The sequence below is a fragment of the Triturus cristatus genome, chromosome 8, assembly GCF_964204655.1.
Source record: "Triturus cristatus chromosome 8, aTriCri1.1, whole genome shotgun sequence".
NCBI lineage: Eukaryota > Metazoa > Chordata > Amphibia > Caudata > Salamandridae > Triturus > Triturus cristatus.
Genome location: NC_140591.1, coordinates 226283909 through 226303989, shown reverse-complemented (window position 1 = coordinate 226303989; position 20081 = coordinate 226283909). Strand labels below are relative to the sequence as shown.

General features: G+C 44.8%; 1 protein-coding gene across 1 annotated transcript in view; it reads right to left on the bottom strand.

Moving 5' to 3' along the window:
- Window positions 1-1619: 1619 nt before the first annotated feature.
- The window catches only part of ENDOD1 (endonuclease domain containing 1), a 31860-nt gene continuing 13398 nt past the window's right edge, over window positions 1620-20081 (bottom strand). The window contains exon 2 of the mRNA XM_085621414.1: window positions 1620-5641. Within this exon, the coding sequence (XP_085477540.1) occupies window positions 4556-5641 (1086 nt within the window). The 3' untranslated portion in view covers window positions 1620-4555. The remainder of the gene's footprint in view (window positions 5642-20081) is intronic.

The window sequence follows — 20081 nt, the reverse complement described above, 5'->3', positions numbered from 1 at the left end:
GCATTAGTACTGAGGCCCTGTACATCAGTGACAAAATAACAGTACCCTCACAGAATGCTACTCAGTAACACTTGACTGTCTGAGAACCCCCCAAAAAGCATCACAAGGATTTGCTGGCTAGGATAGCTACACCCCAAAATGTCCACTGGATATTTCAATGTGAACATAAGAAAATAATGCAATGGGGCTTTGGGGAGGGGGGCACCCAAGCGCAGGGAGGTAAGCATCCCGGGGTTTTGGGGCCAATGGTGAAGCATGGGCCCAATTGGGCTCTTTTGGGCTTCAAATCCTTGGGCTGGTTTTCATTAGTATTTAGCCAGCCATTTTAGGTCCAGTGTCACCATTTTAACAAGGTGACACGGCAGCCGTACTAATTGGGAGTTAAAAAGATTTTCCCCTCCTGCCCTCCCTGTTATTGTTTTTTTTCGGTTACGTTGGTTTTGTTTCCGGTCACTTCATTTGAGCACAGGGGAGCTGTTTGAATATGATTGCTGCTAGGAGCAGGTGTAAGGCGGTTGGCAGCTACTTTTTACATGGTTTACAGGATAAGATTAGAGTTGTGAACAAGTTACACCGGTAGGAAGCAACAAATGAGATGTTAAGATATAAGATACTTAGATAGTTAGATGTTAATAGAAGTAGGTTGAAGTTTACAGGAGTTAAAGATAACCAGGTAAATACAAAGGAGGAGTTAAACAGTTGCAAGAAAAGAATGTAAAAGGGGTGGGAATGTAAGGGGTGGGGGAGGAAGTGTAAGTAGGTGAACGAATGTATAGTGAGGTTTAGTTTCGTACGGCAAAGGCCTAGGTTTAATTTTGTGATGTGCACCTGTCTTCAATAAAGCCACGTTTTTCACACATATATAGTGTGTTTGTGATATGTGCTGTGTGCCCCTTTGGCTCAAAAGCACTCTGTGGTGTACTGCACAATCCAGGACAGAATGGAGCTAAAATAGTGTAGTCCAGCTGGTCATACAGAGTGAAAAACATGTTGTATGTTTGACTAAAGCATTCAGGAGAAACTAATTATACCAGCAGCTTAGTCTTGGTGCATTTGATTCCGCAAACTGGTTATACTGGGTCTGCTGCTCACAGCAGTGGTTATAGAGGAACATTCAAGAGTGAGCCCCACCCTGCCCAACCTACTCCTAATTTACTGAAATGATGCTTCAACCTCCTGCATGCAACACACACCCTCTTACATTCAGCATCAACCTGTGGGATTCCCAGTGGGATTCAAGATGGCTGTCATGGCTTTTAATGCGCTGCCCCGCCTGAGCCTCGACAAATTGGAGACTTATTCCCAGTGTGAGTCTCAGACATGTGAATGGTTAAGTGACACAAAGGAATATTAGGTTCAAGTTAGCCCCTCTGAAAGAATTAAGTTATTGTACTGCTACTCTGTGCTTAGTGTATTGAAGGCCTAATCCTACACTTTCTTCAGTTTAAATCTCCAATCATCCCTCTGCATATTACAGGAGATTAACATTTGTCCTTATCTCAGATCTGTCATGTTCAACTTAATTGCAGACAATGAAGTATTCAATGGAAAGGAAAAAAAAACATTACAAAACAAGCAACGCTTAAAAGGTGAAGACAAACCAGTCTCAAACAATCTAATTTATTAAATCTTTTTTATTATTAATCTCAGAGGAGGAAATGACACACTGCTGCTGTTGCCAAAACTCACAATCCCAAAATAAGCTGCCCTTTGCAGAAATACAGGACTCCTCCGGCATCCCCACAAGCAGGAATACTTTCGTATGAGAAAAGACGTCTTAAGAATAACACACATGTATTTACACTACAGAGCAGGGAAACGAGACAGGAGTTTCAGTGCACGTTTCTGCAGGGTACAGTCTCAGTAATTGATAGGAAATGTTGCTCTTTTTAACCCTCAAGCCTCCTATTCTTCCCATCCCTGCATCAAAGATCCCACCAATGAATGACCCAGGTCCATAAAGTGTTTTTTAACAGAAACAAAATGGCGGAAGCCTTAAAAGCCACTGTGGAATGATTAGTTAAGGGTCAATTTCTTGATTATTATTTTTTTCTGTGGAAAAAAACGTACATTAAATAAGACAACACATATATTCCAGTTTCAGTGCATGTCTAAAAGCCATTTGAAAAATAACACTGTAAAAACGAACTGTCCCTAAATTGCATTACATTCAGATTATTCACTCCTTTCCTTACTTTTGCTAAGAGTACATATACAAAGAGAGAGAGTATCATTTTCTTTTTTTGACCATCTAGCGGCCACCGAGAATGCATTTTGGGTTTGTTTACCTCAAATGTGCTTTTGTGAACACATCTATTCTTTAAATGTGGAATACAGCCCATTTCTATGTATTTGAGTTGTTTCACTCCCTCATTCTAACTCCAGGACGTTGTATTTTAATCCACCAGGGTGAAGCTTGGGCACTCCGGCTATTCGTGGTTAGGTTCTCCGTGAGAGGCCTTACCGTTGCATATACTAGAGGTTGAATGTTTATTAGAGAAGGCGCTAGCATGTCAGGAGGCTAACCAAGTCCTATTCTACTTTAGGTCTCATACACAGTGGTGGCTTCTCCGTTATGGCGGAAGAGCGTCGCCTCCCTGCTGGAGCCAGCAGATGAAAACATGTAAATTAAAATGGTAATAAAGCAATTAATAAAACTGCTTTATTATCACTTTATTTTACATGACGAAGCCGGAGCCGAGTCTTGAGGGCGAGGCCATCATCTCACAGCAGCAGGAGGAGTGGTGGGACTTGGCCGGCTGTCTTAGGACGACCAAACCGACATGCGCACTGAGATATTTTAGATATCTCCAGGCTGTTGCATGGAGAACAGTAGGCACGGCTCCCAGTTCCTGATGGAGCATAAAACCAGCCCGCTCTGCCCAATCCAAGGGCTTCGCTCATGCTGGGTAATATCAGCATGAGAGCAGCGTCAGGATTGGTGCTGGGGAGTCTGGGAGCCTGTGCATTGAGAGCCAAAAAGCATCGAGGTGGTGGGCTTCAGGTGAGTTTTCTTTTCTTTTTTGTTTAATTATTATTGCCCCACCACTTTTCTGTGCTAGCATAGCTATTGCTTATACAAGAGTCTAGCTGTGGGTGGGCTGCATAAAGAGAACCTGTCTCGTGGACCCAAGGACACGAGGCACTGGTAAATATGTTTTTTTAAACTGCAAATTTTGCCTCACTATTTTGTATGTATATATGTATGTATATGGTAGTTCTATAGCTCAAACCTAACCAAAAGGTAGTGGAGCATGGAAAAGGTCATGGAGAGGTCACAAAACATCTTGGTGTCCCTAGCTCACCCTTTAAACATGTCTGATATCGCACTGTGATCCTACTGCACAAAGTGCAATACACATGTACACATAAATTGCAACTGTTGCTTAAAATACATTTTTCATTCAATAAAATGCCATACAGCTTCACCTGAACAAAAGTAACCAAAACCCCAAGTCCCTAAAATAGCATAAACAGACCACAAAGAACTTACAATTATTCAGTCCTACCAGTTTTTTAAATACCACTGGTAATAGGGCATAGAGGACTACCTTCGACAGGAGGGATGCGCGGATTGCAGAGTGCTTCACCGAAGCGAAGTTTCTGTGTCCTGGTATGATAAGAAACCTATTCTTTCAGCCCATGCTAGATCAGAGGGAATTCACCTAGGTAGAGCCAGCAGTGCATCTTGAGGTATTTGGGGAGACCATCAAAGACTTGGGGGAGGTGCCGGATGCTGAAAAATATCTGCGTAGCAGTCTAGGAAGGTTAGGACATGCTGCGCTCTGCAACTGTTTATCATTACAGGTGTCTGCAATGCACGTAACCAGGATCGCGGTGACCTAGATCTCCATCAAATAAATTAGCAATAGCGCCAGAAGGCTCCTTACATTATTGTGAGTTCTTAGAGACAAAATGAGAAACTGCTTAGCTTTGTGAAGGCCACATCAGGCACCATCTTCTCTTGGCATGGACATTGCTTGGCATCCATATTAAGATGCCGCCCATTATAACCTGCCACCCCAAGATTTTACTCTTCCTACAAATGGAGTGCTCCACTCTATAAAGTCTCCCCTAGATACATGAGTTTGTCTCTTGTGTGCGCTTATAGCTGTAGTCTGCAACATTACCAATCAGGCAGAACGCATATGAAGTGCATTTTCACAAGGCTAGCCGAGAAAGGGTCCTAAAGGTGACGCCTTTCTCCCACTATTCCATGAGGCGCATAGAGAGGCAAACCCGCTTTTTGCACTATTGTATTCTTGCAGGGAACAATCCAGTCAGCGGTTACTTTGCACACTAATATCAAATAAACTCAGCACATGCAACAATGTGCAGCGTCACCTATGTGGTTTAATAATGAGACTATATCCCTCTTAGCTGGTTGGTCGCTCTGGACACTCTACAGAATGTGGACATTAATGAATATCAGTTTAGAAATCTATGCGAAATTGTGTTAACAAAATTAAAAGGATGACCACTTGAAGAATTAATAGTGCCGGACACATGTGAAGTGTTCACTTTCAAAATGATCTGCCATACTTTTATGGGTCTATCACTCCTCGTAGCCTCCAGTCAGGCCAGCAAACCTTTGGATAAACCTATTGCATGCAAATGACGTCACAGAATAAGACCCGCCCGTTACGCCAAAGAGGCTGTCAAAAAGCAAGCCGAAAGAACCAAAGAGTCCAGTGGCAATCTCTGCTGCCACGGTTGGGATTGCACAGATTGTGTAGTAAGGGAAGCTTCCAAGGTCAAGAATAAAGCGTAGCGGTATCCTGGCTATCATGCCTACCACACTCAGCACATGGTCAAGGGTTCGGACACAGCCCATGAGGACGTTCCCAAACACACGTAGGATATCATACGGAATGTTCACCAGCACCTTGCTGATGGCCAGCAGGTAAGAGGTGACCCCATTCCAAAGGCAGCAGAGGCCTCCTGCTATGATGCTAAAGATCTGTCTTACAATAAACCACACAATATAGAATATGGTTCTAAAAATTCCATATACAACACGGGCAATGAATCGGATGAACCGGAAGAAAGGTCCTATCGCTTCCTCTGCCTCTTCGGACCTCCTTTGACTGATTGTCTCCAATACTTGACTTTGATGAGCATTTTCAGTGCCTTCTCCACAGCTGTTTACAAAAAGTTGGATGTCTCCAGGGAGCTGCTTCTTGAGCTCTTCCACTGATAGGCTTTCAGGATGTGTCTCTATGTTCTTTTGAATGAATCCCATGGACCAGGCCTCATCAGCGTTACAGCAGGCAGCCAACCACAGGAATTCAGGTATGGCTACATTGCTGGTCATTGTTTGGTCAGAAGGTACGGCTCCCGCAATAAGGTAAAGATTTTCCCTGCTTTCGCACTGAGGTACTAATGCTTCCTTGACAATACGCTCCACCTCTGTATACCAACCCTTTCGGAAGTTTGGAGTGACGGGTACCACATTGGTCAGTGTGTGTGCAGCTCGCTGGAAGTCCCCTTCATTGAGGAAATCTGGATTCAAAGAGACAGGCTGATAATCTGACGATGCGTAATCTTCATATACGCTCTGATGAGACCCCAGCTCAGCAATGCTTTCTTTGGCCTCTGCTTCATCCATCATTTCCTCAGCACCGCTTTCCGGGTCGTCCAACTGTAAAGGAATGGAAAGAAATTAGTAAGAGTAACTTTGTTTCATATGGCCATCTATGGTCTAGATTATCTGATGACACATGCTTTTCAAACACTAGCTATCCCCTCTACAACTTCCTTTAGGGACATCCCTACTAGGTGGTCTCTGTAGCCCAGCCTTCCTTCCAGATAGACCTTCACTTACTCTGTGATCAAGTATTTTATTGTTTAAAGCAGAACACAGACAACTGAATTGATTAACACAAGCACATTATTCCCTATTCAGCATTTATTTTTGGAGGTCTGTTATTACCAGAATAGCAAGAGTTAGATATTGGGACACCAAAATATCATAGCCAGAATATCAACTAACAAGATATCACAAAGGTAAGTATAGCTTTATTATACTTAACTCTACATGCATGCACTTTGTCAGTATAACTGTCTTCAAAGTAGGTAGATGTGGAGTTAGGAAAAGTAAATCTCTGCTTATCTATGTATGCTTACCTTTGTGGTGGTTTGGTAGTCGGTATTCTGGCTATGAAATATTTGTATTTGGCATTCTGACATACTACCCATTTTATGTCTGGTTGCTAAATTCCCACAACTACTTAGTAATGGGGTGGGGACTTCAGAGGCAAATGAGGACTTCTCAGAAGCATCCTAGCCTCTCTCTGTGTAGCCTAGGCAGAGCCTGAGTTAAGAATTACTCTTGGAAATTGGGGTGTAAGGGTACAAACACAGAAACATCAATGCAGGTGAAACAGTAAACAATGTCCAAAACAAGTCCATACAAAGAACACATTTTAGCTATTAAATACTTATAAATGAGAAGAAAATCGAAAAGAGGAAATTGGAGAAAAATGATTTGTGGAGGGATAATAATAATCCAACCCATTTTGCTGCTAATGGGTTAAATGGAAATGAAACATCTAAAAATAATACCTAACGGTATTTGTAGGATTAAAATCCCCTAACCATATGCCAGGCAGTTTCAAAGACTAGACAAGTTATCACCAAAAATAGGGGCATATTTACGAGGAAGTGGTGGAACGCGGCGTTAGCCTCCTTGGCTTAACGCCGCCCTCTGCCACGCCTAAAACGCAGGGCAGCACTGTATTTACAAGGATACGGGGAGCCTTGCGTTTCCCCCTGCGCTGGTGCTAATTTAGCCACTAGCCACCTAGAGCCAGAGACACCCTTGCAGCATAGTGCAAGGGTGCCTGCATTGCAGAGGAAGATCGTTTATGTGCAGGAGGGGACACCTTCCTGCACATAAACAATTTGAAATGGTGTTTTGTAACGTCTATGTGTGCTGCTTAACGCAGCACACATAGAAGTTACAAAACATATATTTTTTTAATGATTATCTTGCACATAAACAATCAATAGCCTTTTGCTGTTTCTATGTGTGCTGCACAATGCATTTCTCCTCGTTGCGCCAGGGTAATACCAGGTTTTCCCTGGTCTTAATTTTGGCGCTGCCCCATATTTACGCCACCCTTGTAAATATGGGCCAGCGTCAAAATCAATAGGTGTTCCGGTGGAACGCCCACCACAACACCCATTGCCAGCCCCTAGCGTGCATGGGTGCCTTATTTACACGGCAGTGTTAAGCCACATCAAGTGGCTTAACACTGCCTTGTAAATAAGGCGAAGCCCCTATCGCCACAACAACATCAGAAAAAGTGACGCTGTGGTGGCGATAGGGGCTTGTAAATATGTCATACATATTCTTTTACAAAACGTGCGGCCTAGAAAGCGTTAAATCACCAGGATTATTCATTGGAGGGCCTCTGGACATTTGAGCACATAGCTCTGCCACAGAAGAGAAGCAGGACAAAGCAATAGATAGAGTCTTCCAGTGGTACCTGTGGAGTGCTAGGAAGCTTATTTAACTCTGTGGCATGCTTTAGAACAACAGCAACTGTGACATACATGTGAACATGGATCCCGCTAACACACCAGTGGCATCTTGTAGGGCTCCATACACGGGAAGCTGGGAAACCAGGAGTCATCCCATGCATTCCAATTGGAACATTTGTTAGTTTTACCTAAAGTGACCTATGCTTTACGATTTATATCAAATTGTTTGTTTCCAGCTATAAGATATTAGTTTATAATTCAATTACTGAAAGCGGTCGCATGATTATACACTGGTCGGTCGACATCATGTGTACACTTTGATTTGACAAGAGCCAACATGGCAGCCAAAAAAATAAGAGATCCCATTTAAATGTATCACACTGTTGTGCAGGAGTGGAAAGTTCACGTGCACCACTTACATTAAACAGGGCAGTGTTAATAAAAAAATATATAATTGGGGTCAATGAACACCCTAAGGGACCCGGTGAGTGTTAGACCTCACTCTTGGTACCAGTGGGATGTCATAAAGGAAACAGAATAACAGGCATGTATTGGAAATAGGCTTGGCACCTTACTAATTACAAATTCTAGATGCAGAAAATGAAATAAAAGATTTGGAAACTTGCAGTGGGGTAGACTGGTTTTAAAAAAAGTAGATTTTTCAATTTGTTAATAAGCTGTGAGGATTCATAACAGACCCAGGTAAAGAGCGCCCAAATGTACAAATTACTTTTCGAAGATCACTGATATAGGTGGCGGTAGATCACTGATGGAGTGGTGGTAGGTAATGGACAGGTGTGGTGGTAGATCCTTGATGGGGTGGTGGTAGATCATTGATGGGTGGTGGTAGATCTTTGATGGGGGTGGTGGTAGGTCATTGATGGGGGTGGTGGTAGGTCATTGATGGGGTGGTGGTAGATCATAGATAGGGGTGGTGGTAGATCATTGATAGGAGTGGTGGTAGGTCATTGATAGGGGCAGTGGTAGGTCATTGATGGGGCGGTGGTAGGTCATTGATAGGGGTGGTGGTAGATCATTGATGGGACAGTGGTAGGTCATTGATAGGGGTGGTGCTAGGTCATTGATGGGGGTGGTGGTAGGTCATTGATGGGGTGGTGGTAGTAGGTCATTGATAGGGGTGGTGGTAGGTCATTGATAAGGGTGGTGGTAGATCATTGATAGGGGTGGTGGTAGATCATGGATGAGGCTCTGGTAGGTCATTGATAGGAGTGGTGGTAGATCACTGATAGGGGTGGTGTTAGATCATTGATGGGGTGGTGGTAGGTCATTGATAGGGGTGGTAGTAGGTCATTGATGGGGTGGTGGTAGATCATAGATAGGGGTGGTGGTAGGTCATTGATAGGGGTGTGGTAGATCATTGATGGGGTGGTGGTAGGTCATTGAAAGGGGCGGTGGTAGGTCATTGATAGGGGCGGTGGTAGGTCATTGATGGGGCGGTGGTAGGTCATTGATAAGGGTGGTGTAGGTCATTGGTATGGGTGGTGGTAGGTCATTGATGGGGCGGTGGTAGGTCATTGATAGGGGTGTGGTAGATCATTGATGGAACGGGGGTAGGTCATTGATAGGGGTGGTGTAGGTCATTGATAGGGGTGGTGGTTGATCATGGATAGGGGTGGTGGTAGGTCATTGATAGGAGTGGTGGTAGATCATTGATAAGGGTGGTGGTAGGTCATTGATAGGGGTGATGGTGGATCACTGATAGGGGTGGTGTAGGTCATTGATAGGGGTGGTGGTAGATCATTGATGGAACGGGGGTAGGTCATTGATAGGGGTGGTGTAGGTCATTGATAGGGGTGGTGGTTGATCATTGATAGGGGTGGTGGTAGGTCATTGATAGGAGTGGTGGTAGATCATTGATAAGGTTGGTGGTAGGTCATTGATAGGGGTGATGGTGGATCATTGATAGGGGTGGTGGCAGATCACTGAGAGGGGTGGTGGTAAGGAGTTACATGTCATGCTTAGTCAACCCTAATTGACGTCCATGAGACGGCACAACCTACCACGTTTTAGTGCTGAGTGAAATTACTTTTAAATTAACGAACACAGCAGACTAAAGACAGAAATACTTGCTCTCTAGTGAGTAAACACCACATGCTCTATTTATTCCACTTAAATTGCTTGAGTACATAACATCGACTGACAAGTATTTCATCACCCCAGTTTGTCAAATTAATCATCATTCCATTTCAAATTAATGCGCATGACATTGACTCAAGAGAAAATAATGCATCACTCTCTGAGGCTAAACACTGCATTTACAACAAAATTAATTCTATGCCCTTGTATTTAGCCCAGTTGTCTTTCACGCGCCCAAAGTCCAGACGCTGAGTCCAATTGCTAGGTTATAGCTAACTTGTGAAATGCGGTGGCGTGAACCCATGCCTGTGGAATCCTCCTAAGTCCTCTTCTGCCATTGACTGACCCCAACATTACTTCTATCCAGATCCAGTGTATTGTAGGTGTGTCCTTATTTGTATTCAGAATCATAACCATGTGAAATTTTGTACAAAGGCGACAATATGTTCAGTGTTTTTGTACACAGACATTTCTGAAGGATCTAGAGCCACATAGTGCTATACAACTGAATAAGCACTATTAAAAAATAAAAGTGAGGGTATTTTCACTGCAAATGACGGGCCAGAGCAGGGGCAAGATGGCAACATGACCCAGAGTATTTCAGCCGCGATTGGCCAAAGTATTTCCTTTCACCATGCACAAAGAGGTAAGCAAAGGGACAAAGAAGCACATTTATTTTCTTTTGCAGACATCTTTATATAGCGAACTTCAGCAATAGGCGCAGTGGAAAACCTTGCAGGGAAACAAGATTTAGTACATGGTAGCAATGCAGATGTAGGAACAATATTCATGATGAACATCAGCAGTGAGGAGGAGAGGAAAGTACACAGAAGTCAGGGCTCCAGAAGGCAAGAAGAGAATGTCTTCTGGAAATAATTCTAAATCCTATATGAGCACAGGAGAATGGCTCAGTGTTTATGCATACACTCATCCAACCACTTGCTCATTTTTACATTCAGCCCATAATCAGTCCATACAACCATTCACACAAACTCGCGTATCAATGAGGAAGCAAATTTACTTATAGGACCGCCTGCCCTTTTTACATTATTTGTTTAAGAGTTTTTAATAGCGCTGGCAAGACCCGAGGGTATCAGAGTGCTTTACATACATACATGTTAACATCAGCATAACGATTGTAATCAGAATAATTACAACCACGACGACTCTAACACTGCCTCCTCCGAAAGAACTTTGCCAAAATAAGACAGAAACAACTAGTCACCGCCCCCATGTACACAGCAGGACACACACTCGACCCCATCTTCACCGGAGGAAACAGCATCTCCTATAGCCACACGAGGGATCTCCTCTGGACAATTCACCACTGCATCCACTTCTACTTCAAAAAACCCACCGTACACAAGCACCCCCATCGCCTCCCCGCAGAAGCTGGAACAACGTCATAGAAAACCAGCTCACCTCCGCCCTCGTCAGCACCCCACAACCACCTACGTCAGGCACAAACACCGCAGCGCGCAACTTCCACTGCTGGATCACGAACTGCTCTGACACACTCACCCCCTTCAAGAAAGCTGATTTTCTCCCTCACCACCGTACCTAACATCACCAAGCACAACTTCCAAGAAGGGATGAAAGCCGTCGCCAGCTGGATGAAGAACAGCTGCCTTAAACTCAATTCAGAAAAGACAGAAGTCCTCATCCTTGGCTCCACCCACTCTGCATGGGACGACTCCTGGTGGCCCTCTGCCCACGGAAATCCCCCCACCCCGATGGACCACGCACAAAACCTTGGCATCATACTAGACTCATCGCTCACAATGAACCGCCAGATCAACGCCTTATCCTCGACCTGCTTCAACACCCTGTGCATGCTTCGAAAAACTTTCAGATGGATCCCAACCGAATCCATAAAAACTGTCACACACGCACACATCAGTAGCAGACTGGACTACAGCAATGCTCTCTATGCCGGAATCAACAAGAAACTCCTTCACAAACTCCAGACTGTCCAGAACGCTGCAGCCAGACTAATCCTCGACAACCACTGTCGCAGTCACATACCCCAACATCTCAGTGATCTCCACTGGCTTCCAGTCAAAAGAAGAATAACCTTCAAACTCCTCACCCACGCATACAAGGCCCTTCACAACACCGGACCCGCATACCTGAACAGCCACCTCTCCTTCCACACACCCAAAAGACACCTCCGATCAGCCCAGCTCTCTCTGGCCATCGCCCCATTGATTAACAAGACCAGAATGGGAGGAAAGTCCTTCTCCTACCTCGCAACCAAAGCCTGGAAAACCTTCCTCCTCCACCTCCGGCAATACCCCACATTGTCCCAGTTCAGGAAGGACCTCAATACCTGGCTCTTCAGATTACCCCAGCACTCAACGGAGCAGTCCCCTACCCCTCCCATCGCCTTGAGATCCTCACGGGTGAGTAGTTGTACTTTACCAACCCTGACTGATTGATTGGATAATTAGTTAAATCGGGTCACATCAGTGATTGGGCATGCGGGTGGGAAAATAGCATAGAGTGGGTATAGGGAGAGCTAAGGGTCTAGAGAGATGCTGCCTAGGGTGATCGATGTTCAGCTATGGTGACAGTTGAGGAGGAGATCCTTTAGTTGTCTCTTGAAGCTCAGGAAGGAGCCAATGCTTGTTTAGAGGCAGTGAATTTTGATTTGACCTTAGACAAGATGAAAATAGCATTGGCTAAGGGCATTACTCAAAGTTTTGAGAAGTAACAGAGCAGCCATTATTACACGTTTGTTGATGAGATTGCCATGAGATTTAGGAGGGACGTGGCCTGGAAAGTAAGTTTACATACGACTATCTTTAGTGATTACAGTATGCCTACGGTCACTTGTGAGGGCTGTTTATCTGAATTTTTAAGTGAAGGTAGCCTTTTGAGAGTTATCCCTTTGATCTCACTATGGACCTGATTACAAGTCTGGCTGTCAATGGACCGCCACACTTGCGGGGGTGCGGCACTGGCGGTCTTCCGACCGCTCTATTTTAAGTAGGGTGGTCGAACCGCTATTGCACCACCGCAACCGCTAGGGATCAGAGATCACTGGTTGTGGCCCAGCGGTCTTGAGGCCGCAATATGCTTGGTGAGACCGTCGCGGTCCTGCCAAGCATATTACAAGTTTCCTTGTGGTTCCTCCTCCATGAAAACATGTGGCAAGGAGGAAACAAAGGGGCTCTACAGGGCCCCCTGTTGCCTCTGGGTCATGGGGTGCATGCAGGGAGGCACATGTTGTCCACCCCTGTGTGCATGCACCCCTGTACCTGCACCGCATGTGGACAGCACCAGTCCGTGCTGTACAGGCACTGGCTTTGACATTCCCATTGCCCTGTCTATTTCATAGGCACCGCTGCGGGAACACCAAAGAACCGCCGGCCAATGACTTAAAAAGTCATAATATGGCAGGCAGTGTACACACAGGTTTGGCATGCGGCAGCGGGACAGTCCCGCCCCTGCTCCACGAAACTCGTAATCAGGCCCTAAGTGTTCTGCACAATTTAGTATCCCCAACTTCAGCAAATGGATAACAAGGTTCACACAGGTCACCCAGATACCAGCACAGGACCTTACACCCACCAACCACCCGGAAGGCAGCAGACCCTCCAAAATATTCTAAGGGACATAAACCACAAAACCACATCTGACATCCCCTCCAATTATAAAAGACATGTCTTTCAGTTCTACCGTCCAGGTCTTTCCTCTAGGCTTCCATTTTGGCAAGCCTTTACCACTAAAGGATTGCTCACCCCAAAATGCTCTCACCAGCTACAGACATGGGACCGATGCCTGCCCAGCTCTAGTCCTTGCCTCTCTGGTATCAACCAAGGCAACTATCAAGGACCTAGGCATCACCCTTGACTCTGCCAGTATGTGCTAGTGCTACGCACTGCTCACAAACCGTTCAACCAGCAATGACTTGTAGGAACATCCACACTCTGTACAAAGCCATGTGCCACAGCCAGGTGCCCTCAACAGATGATGTGGTATTTCACAAAGTCACATAGGGAGGTTGAGATTTTTCTGTTCAAGCCCTTCAGCATCTCTGCCTCTGACCACACTGGAATAGGATAATATCCCAACCAACTAATCTGACACACCACAAAAATCTGCTTCTTTAACAAACAATATTCTGATCTCACGTAGAAACATATTGATTGTGGCCATATTCAAGCCCCTTATTAGCTCCAAGAAGCATAACCTGTATAATGTAGTAACCCACTTAACAGGCTGTAGCCCCCAGTGACAAGTAAGGCCTTTGCGGACCACTCATGAGCACAAAGAAAGACTTGTGATTCCCACATATACTCTTTTTTTCCTGGGCACAGTCAAAAAGGGCACACACCGCACGTGCCCCCTGTAGTCCTGAGAGCCAGAGAATTTTAATTTTTTCCTCCCCGACTTACCAAAGGCATTCTACCTCTGAAATATTCCTGCCCATCAGGTTTACCCCGCCAAGAGTGTCAGATGAGGAATACTACTTGTCACAAACCTCGACTGAATTGTGTCATCCTGTCCTGCTGACCCTCAGAAGTAGACTCTCTCTACCAGGCCCATAAGTGGATGCTTGCTCTACTGTCTGCATAGCAGGTCATACGCTCCTACTCACATCTCCACCTCTCCCATGCTGCTACTTACACGTCCTACACAGCCTGCAGGCTCTTCATGCAGTACAAGAAACCAAGGGAGGAGAATAAAGGGTCATGCAGTCATTTGACACCACACACCCTCCTGGGACTGTTGTGTAAGCCCTGTAGTCTAATCCGCCTGACCCGTGGCCTTTATAAGTATGAATGCATTCTGATACTTTTAGTAGCTGGTTGTTTTAAGCTGTTATGAATCAATTTTTGATGTGATCCTACTGTGTGTGTTTCAAATATTGTTTCAAAAATTGTCCATCATCATCATCGCAGTCCAAAGCCGAGTGATGTCACTTCCTGTGATGCAGTCAATGCTGAGGTGGCATGTAACTTCACTTCTGCTACTCCTAAGATTTTGGTGACCTTACACCAGTGCTTGATTTGTGAAAGAAAGAGTGGCTGTGTGTGAAGAAAAAAAACACCAAGGCTGTGTAGTGTTAAATCCACCTCATGCCCCATCTCCTACATCGCTGGCAAGACCTGGAACGGCCTTCCCCTCCAGCTTCACAGCCCCCTCACTGGCAGACTTCAGAGAGAGACTCAAGGCCTGGCTCTTCGACAGAGACACAGCGCCCAGATACCCCTAGGGTGACAGTGTTGTGCTTTTTAAATGCTGTTTGATTGATTGTTTGATGCCACTTGAATCCACTTCCACACCCTGCCTGCTCTTTTATCCCATGCGTGCAGCCTCCTGCTTTGTCTCTTTGGGAGGGTTTTGCTGACTTTCTCTTCCTCCGTCTTTCCGATCTTTGTGTTCTTCCCTCTCTTGCGCTCGGTAAATATCTGATGCCGAAAAATAAGTGACGGTCCCTAAATATAAGCGCCCGTGGCCCCCTCCTGCAGCCACCGCCTCAAATTAAGTACTGACACCACTACTCTCCAGTGCTGCGGCTTTGTCAAGGTCAGATGAAACAGTGGAATGGACAGGGTGGTGAATATTTTCCATCAGTTTAAAACCCCCACATAAGACCCTTCGAGCAACTTCAAGATCAGAATCATCTTCACCCTAAGGAGCATGGAGAGCGGGCTTCTGTAAGATGCACAATTCGAAGTGCAGACCTTTTCAGTCATTGGTTTGTCATTGTTCATCAGTACATTTCATGATGATGTATTTTTATCTACATTCTCAATTCCGCTCTCTCTCTCTCTCTCTCTCTCTCTCTGTAGAGGTTGTCTAGGAGAAACACTTCCAGCTGAACATACTTCCTAAATGATCATTCTAAGATCGATTATTTCACAAATGGTCCCTAAAGCATTTCTAGCCCACTGATGTCATGAGCTATTTTCTTCCAAACATGACCTCAGATGTTACCCGGGCATATTGCTTTGTTCACACACTGTAGAGGTTTTGAGTATATACATAGTCAGAGTACCCTCAGTCTTTACTATCTGGCCAATGGAAGCTTGTTTTTAAGAGATATGCGTTGGTTATTTTTTAATATTGGAACATGCGATAATTTGTAAACCAATTCCCATCAAATGAAAGGAACTCTAAACGTATTTTCACAATTTTCAAAAGAGCGTACAAATAGAGAAAAAACTATATGAGAATGGGTGTAGCATGCTATAGTATATGTAGAATGTGCATCTTTAAAATTGATAGAAATATAATTACAGAATATATTACATATGTTAAGAAAACAAGTATAATCCAATGTGCACTTGTTTATCTAATAAGTGGTGAATTATATGTTCTTTATTTAAAAAGGCTAATATATTTAACTTGAGATGATGTTCCAAATTCCTGAAGGCACTCACTTGAAAACATGGAATGAGAACTGATAGGGTGTCTGCATTAATGTACAATGGGGACATGTCTGTTTTTGGGACTGGCAGCCTGAAGAGAAGGCTATGTCGAACTACCTTTTTACTGTTGTGCCTTTGGACTCTCAACAGCAGTCATATTATTTTAATGTTAATCATTCCTTGCCATACAATTATTAACTAGAAATTGAAACTAGAGTGCTAAAATAGTTTCTGTATTAAAACAATGAAGCCTTTGCTTTTTGTTACACTATCAAAAAAATCAAAAAACCTTAAGAGTACTTGGAATGGAGCACTTGAGACCTGGCAGACACTTTTTTTTTGTAGCCCGCCGCCATTCCTATTGGCCAGCGCCCATAACTAACCCAGACCTCCACACCCGCTGGTAATTACCTCCTTTGCTGAAAGGGTTCAATCATGAAGAACCGGTTTAGGTTGGGCCATCTCACTGCCTTCTCCTCTCTAAATTTTCTTACAGACATGTCACCTGAGACCAGACTTACTGGGAGTGCATCCATCGAGGCCGCCCTGTATCAATAACAAAGCTTCATTACTTCGTTAGCAAACCTTTCCTGGCCTGCAGGGTCAGCGAAAGAGCATTAAACGCCCCTTGATCCCCCCACCACTCGGGTATACATTTATGACTTTATTGATTTGTCCACATTATTCGATTGAAAGTGTCTTAAGACTAATTGGGTCTCCCTTTTAGGAGAATCAGTATGGAAATGATCCATACACGAGAGCATTCCCAAGAGATTAGGATGAGTGCTTTAAATAATGTATAGGTTACTTTAACTATTTAGTGTGCAATTCCAATTGGTCCTATGTTTCGTTCCCACTCTTCGGGTTTTTCCGCTCAGGCTCTGTTACCTATCCAGTTTTACAACTATATGTTTGTGTATTTCTTGTTCCTTCTCTCCCTGGGCCTAGTCTTTTGTGGATGAATGTAGACGATAAGAAAAGCCCCCTTGTTCTGTGAATGCCTTTGTTTACACATCTCTCCAGTAGGCCGGGGCCACCAGCGCATTGTTTCCTTTGTGTAATTTTATGAAAACCCTATGCATCGGTGCTCTTACAAAATGTCGGTAGTTTGGATATAAATACAAAAAATAAATGATGGGGAAAGCGCATGAAACCCATCAGGGCTCTGCGGTGTGTCTGGAATACATTACGGGAATCATCAAAGATTCCCTTCCCACTGGACTGCCAACTTCTGGAAAATGTTTTTTTTACTGGCTTAGAAAGGTTCTGCTTTAACCACTCTCATGAGGGTGTGCGGTTGCACTGGCTGAGTTTTGGTCCCAGCAGAACACGATCTTTCGGTTTTTGGGGGGGTGACTTCCTCTTTAGTACTAATGCATTCTGGGAGTTTAGCTGAGGAGGGGCTGGGAACCAAAAGTAGCCCTGGCACACATGTCAAAGCAGCCCAGCTCCCTTCCTCTCCCCGCTCTCCATCCATCTATTCATCCACCTATCCCTCCTCTCGCGCTCTCCTTCCTCTCTGACAGCTTTCTCTCTACTTCCCTCCTTTATCCCTCTCTCTTGAAGGGTCCCTGGGCCTGCTGCAATTAACCTCTGGGAGCTTGGGAAAGTGACAGGGGTACCAGGAGCGGGCCTGGGCTTTCACAACCAGCCTCCAAGGACGCCAGCCCATCGGGGAAATGACCGATAGGATTAAAGGGCAGTCCGGCCCTGGGGTTTGGGACCAGGGCCGGACTGGGAACGCAAACTGGCCCTGACTTAAGTCGGGCCGGCCGCGGTGAGGGGGGTTGAGGGAGTGGGGGGAAGGGGTCACGTGAAAAACACTGCATCTGCTTTTGTTACAGGGGGCCGATATTGCACCGGCTGCCGGTAACAACAACAGGCCCCCAGGGGTCCAAAACCAGCCCCCACCCTGGCAGCCCACTGGGGAAACGCCCGGTGGCCGCTACAGCCAGTCCGGCCCTGTTTAGGACTGGGTTGCGGAATCAGCATGGCCGTACAGCTGAGACTGGTTTGCTTCGTGGTCTGAACTGGAAGGCCGATTAGCTGTTCTAAGTGCTGAAGCTCCCCCGACATATGATTCCGGGAGGAGCTGTATTTGTATGTACCTCCTGAAAGCTGAAGCAGAGACATAGACAGACGACCGGATGATTCACAAGTTATAATCCCAGGGCTGACATACTGGGGGAAAGTGCATTTTCACTTGCCTTGTCATAGCTTCAGCAAGTAGAGAGGTAGAATAGAAACATGTTGGTGCATATGTGTATAACTCATTTGCATGCCTAGCAGAAGCGATAGACATGTGGACATGGTCTCTTCAACATACGTAACACCGGTAAAAAAAGTGTGTATGTTTGGCTCCATTTAAATCACTCTCTCGTAGATTTTAAGAGATTTTAGGCCTGATTTAGAACTTGGCGGACGGGTAACTTTGCCACTACGGTGACAGATATCCCGTCTGCCGAAATATAAATCCCATAGTACATAATGGCATTTATATTGCAGCCCATGAGATTTACGTCACAGTTGTGACGGAGTAACCAGGCAAGTAACAATATGGCCTTATTTTCTTGCCATTGAAAACTATTGCTTCTGTGTGTAATGGGAATTTACATAGAACTGAAAATTATTCTTACAGAAGCAGTGAGATTTTTATATCCCAAAAGAATACATCTAACCCTATAGCAGTGAGATGTCCCTTGTGAGTACCACCTTGTCTTTCCCTGCAATAGCCTTTTTTTGGACTTCGGCCTTTTTTTGGAGTTAACTCTGCGTTTAACCAATAACTACCCCCCCCCCTGCAAGTTCGAGTGATGCCCGATACGGTGGTTTGTGCAGAAAAGCAAGCAGGGCTTTCACAAGGTTAATGAAACACTGCTCTACTAACCTGGGATTGGAAAACAGAACAGTGTTGCTCAATGCTTCCCACACACCATGAACCCTTTCCTTGAACTTTCAGAATCTATTTTATAGTTTTGGTGTGGTGGTAGCTCAGAGTTCCCTTTCCACCCCCATTCCCAGCAATGTGCTTCTAGCACAAAACGAAATACCTTAACGCTGGCTTGGGAGGGCAGGGCTGGTTCTGTGCCAGAAGCAGCAAAAGCTAACACAGAACTGGAAAACACGAAAATCGGGAATACATGTACTTCAGGAAAACTCTACTTTATCGTTCAATATTTATTTACATTTTGTTTGATGCTGTTCCTTAGTAAATATATATAATTATCATGTTATACTCTTCAACCTGTGTTTTTTTTTAAGTTTAATATATTACCTCCATTATTTCCCCACTTATTGAATTCTTCGTAGTAGGGGGCCTGTTCACTGCCTGCCACAGTAGGACAGAAAAGCCCTTAGTGCCCCTCACTGACCTCTCTTTACCCATACTGATGGAACAGGTCTCCCTTAGGAGAGCGTGTAGCAGGGTTACAATGATATTTTGATTGCAATTGATTAGTTCTAACAGAGGCGGCCATGCAGCTCTATAGCTGATGCATGCTTATGGATGGGCGCTCCCAATATTAGAATGGAGCAAGGCGCTCTGCCATGGGTCTGGTGCGGATACCAGGCAGTACACAGGCATGGTGGCCCTTAGTGGGCACATTTATGAACTTCCACATCAACATTGTGTGTGAGCAAGAAAGGTCTTTGACAATTCAAGTGTCTTCATGGGGGTGTTTCCCTTTAATGACCCTTTGACGTAGTTGTAGAATGTGTGTGTGAATGTTTGTATGAAGTGGTATTTGTACAAAAATATCTCAAGCAGGGGAGAGAGGCACTTAAGGGGAATGTGAGGGGGTTGAAGGTGTGCCAAATAATCCTGCTATAAGTCAATAGTGGGATGTAGAGCCCTTGCCACCCTTTGGATGGGGGCGATTGGGAACCGTCCACCAGTTCTTCCATTGAGGTGCGGTGCCACCTCACCATTACAAAATAAGAAAATCTAATTTTGTTCACAGTTAAGGACACTTTCAGCAGCCCCCTGCCTATCATCACGGAAAAATCACTGCTGATATTTAACAATTTGGGACATTTCAACTTCCCTTTAAAGGGACGGGTGTTCTCCCAAAAAACACAATAGTCACCCATTTCACGCATTACTTTTGGCTTCAAAATCCG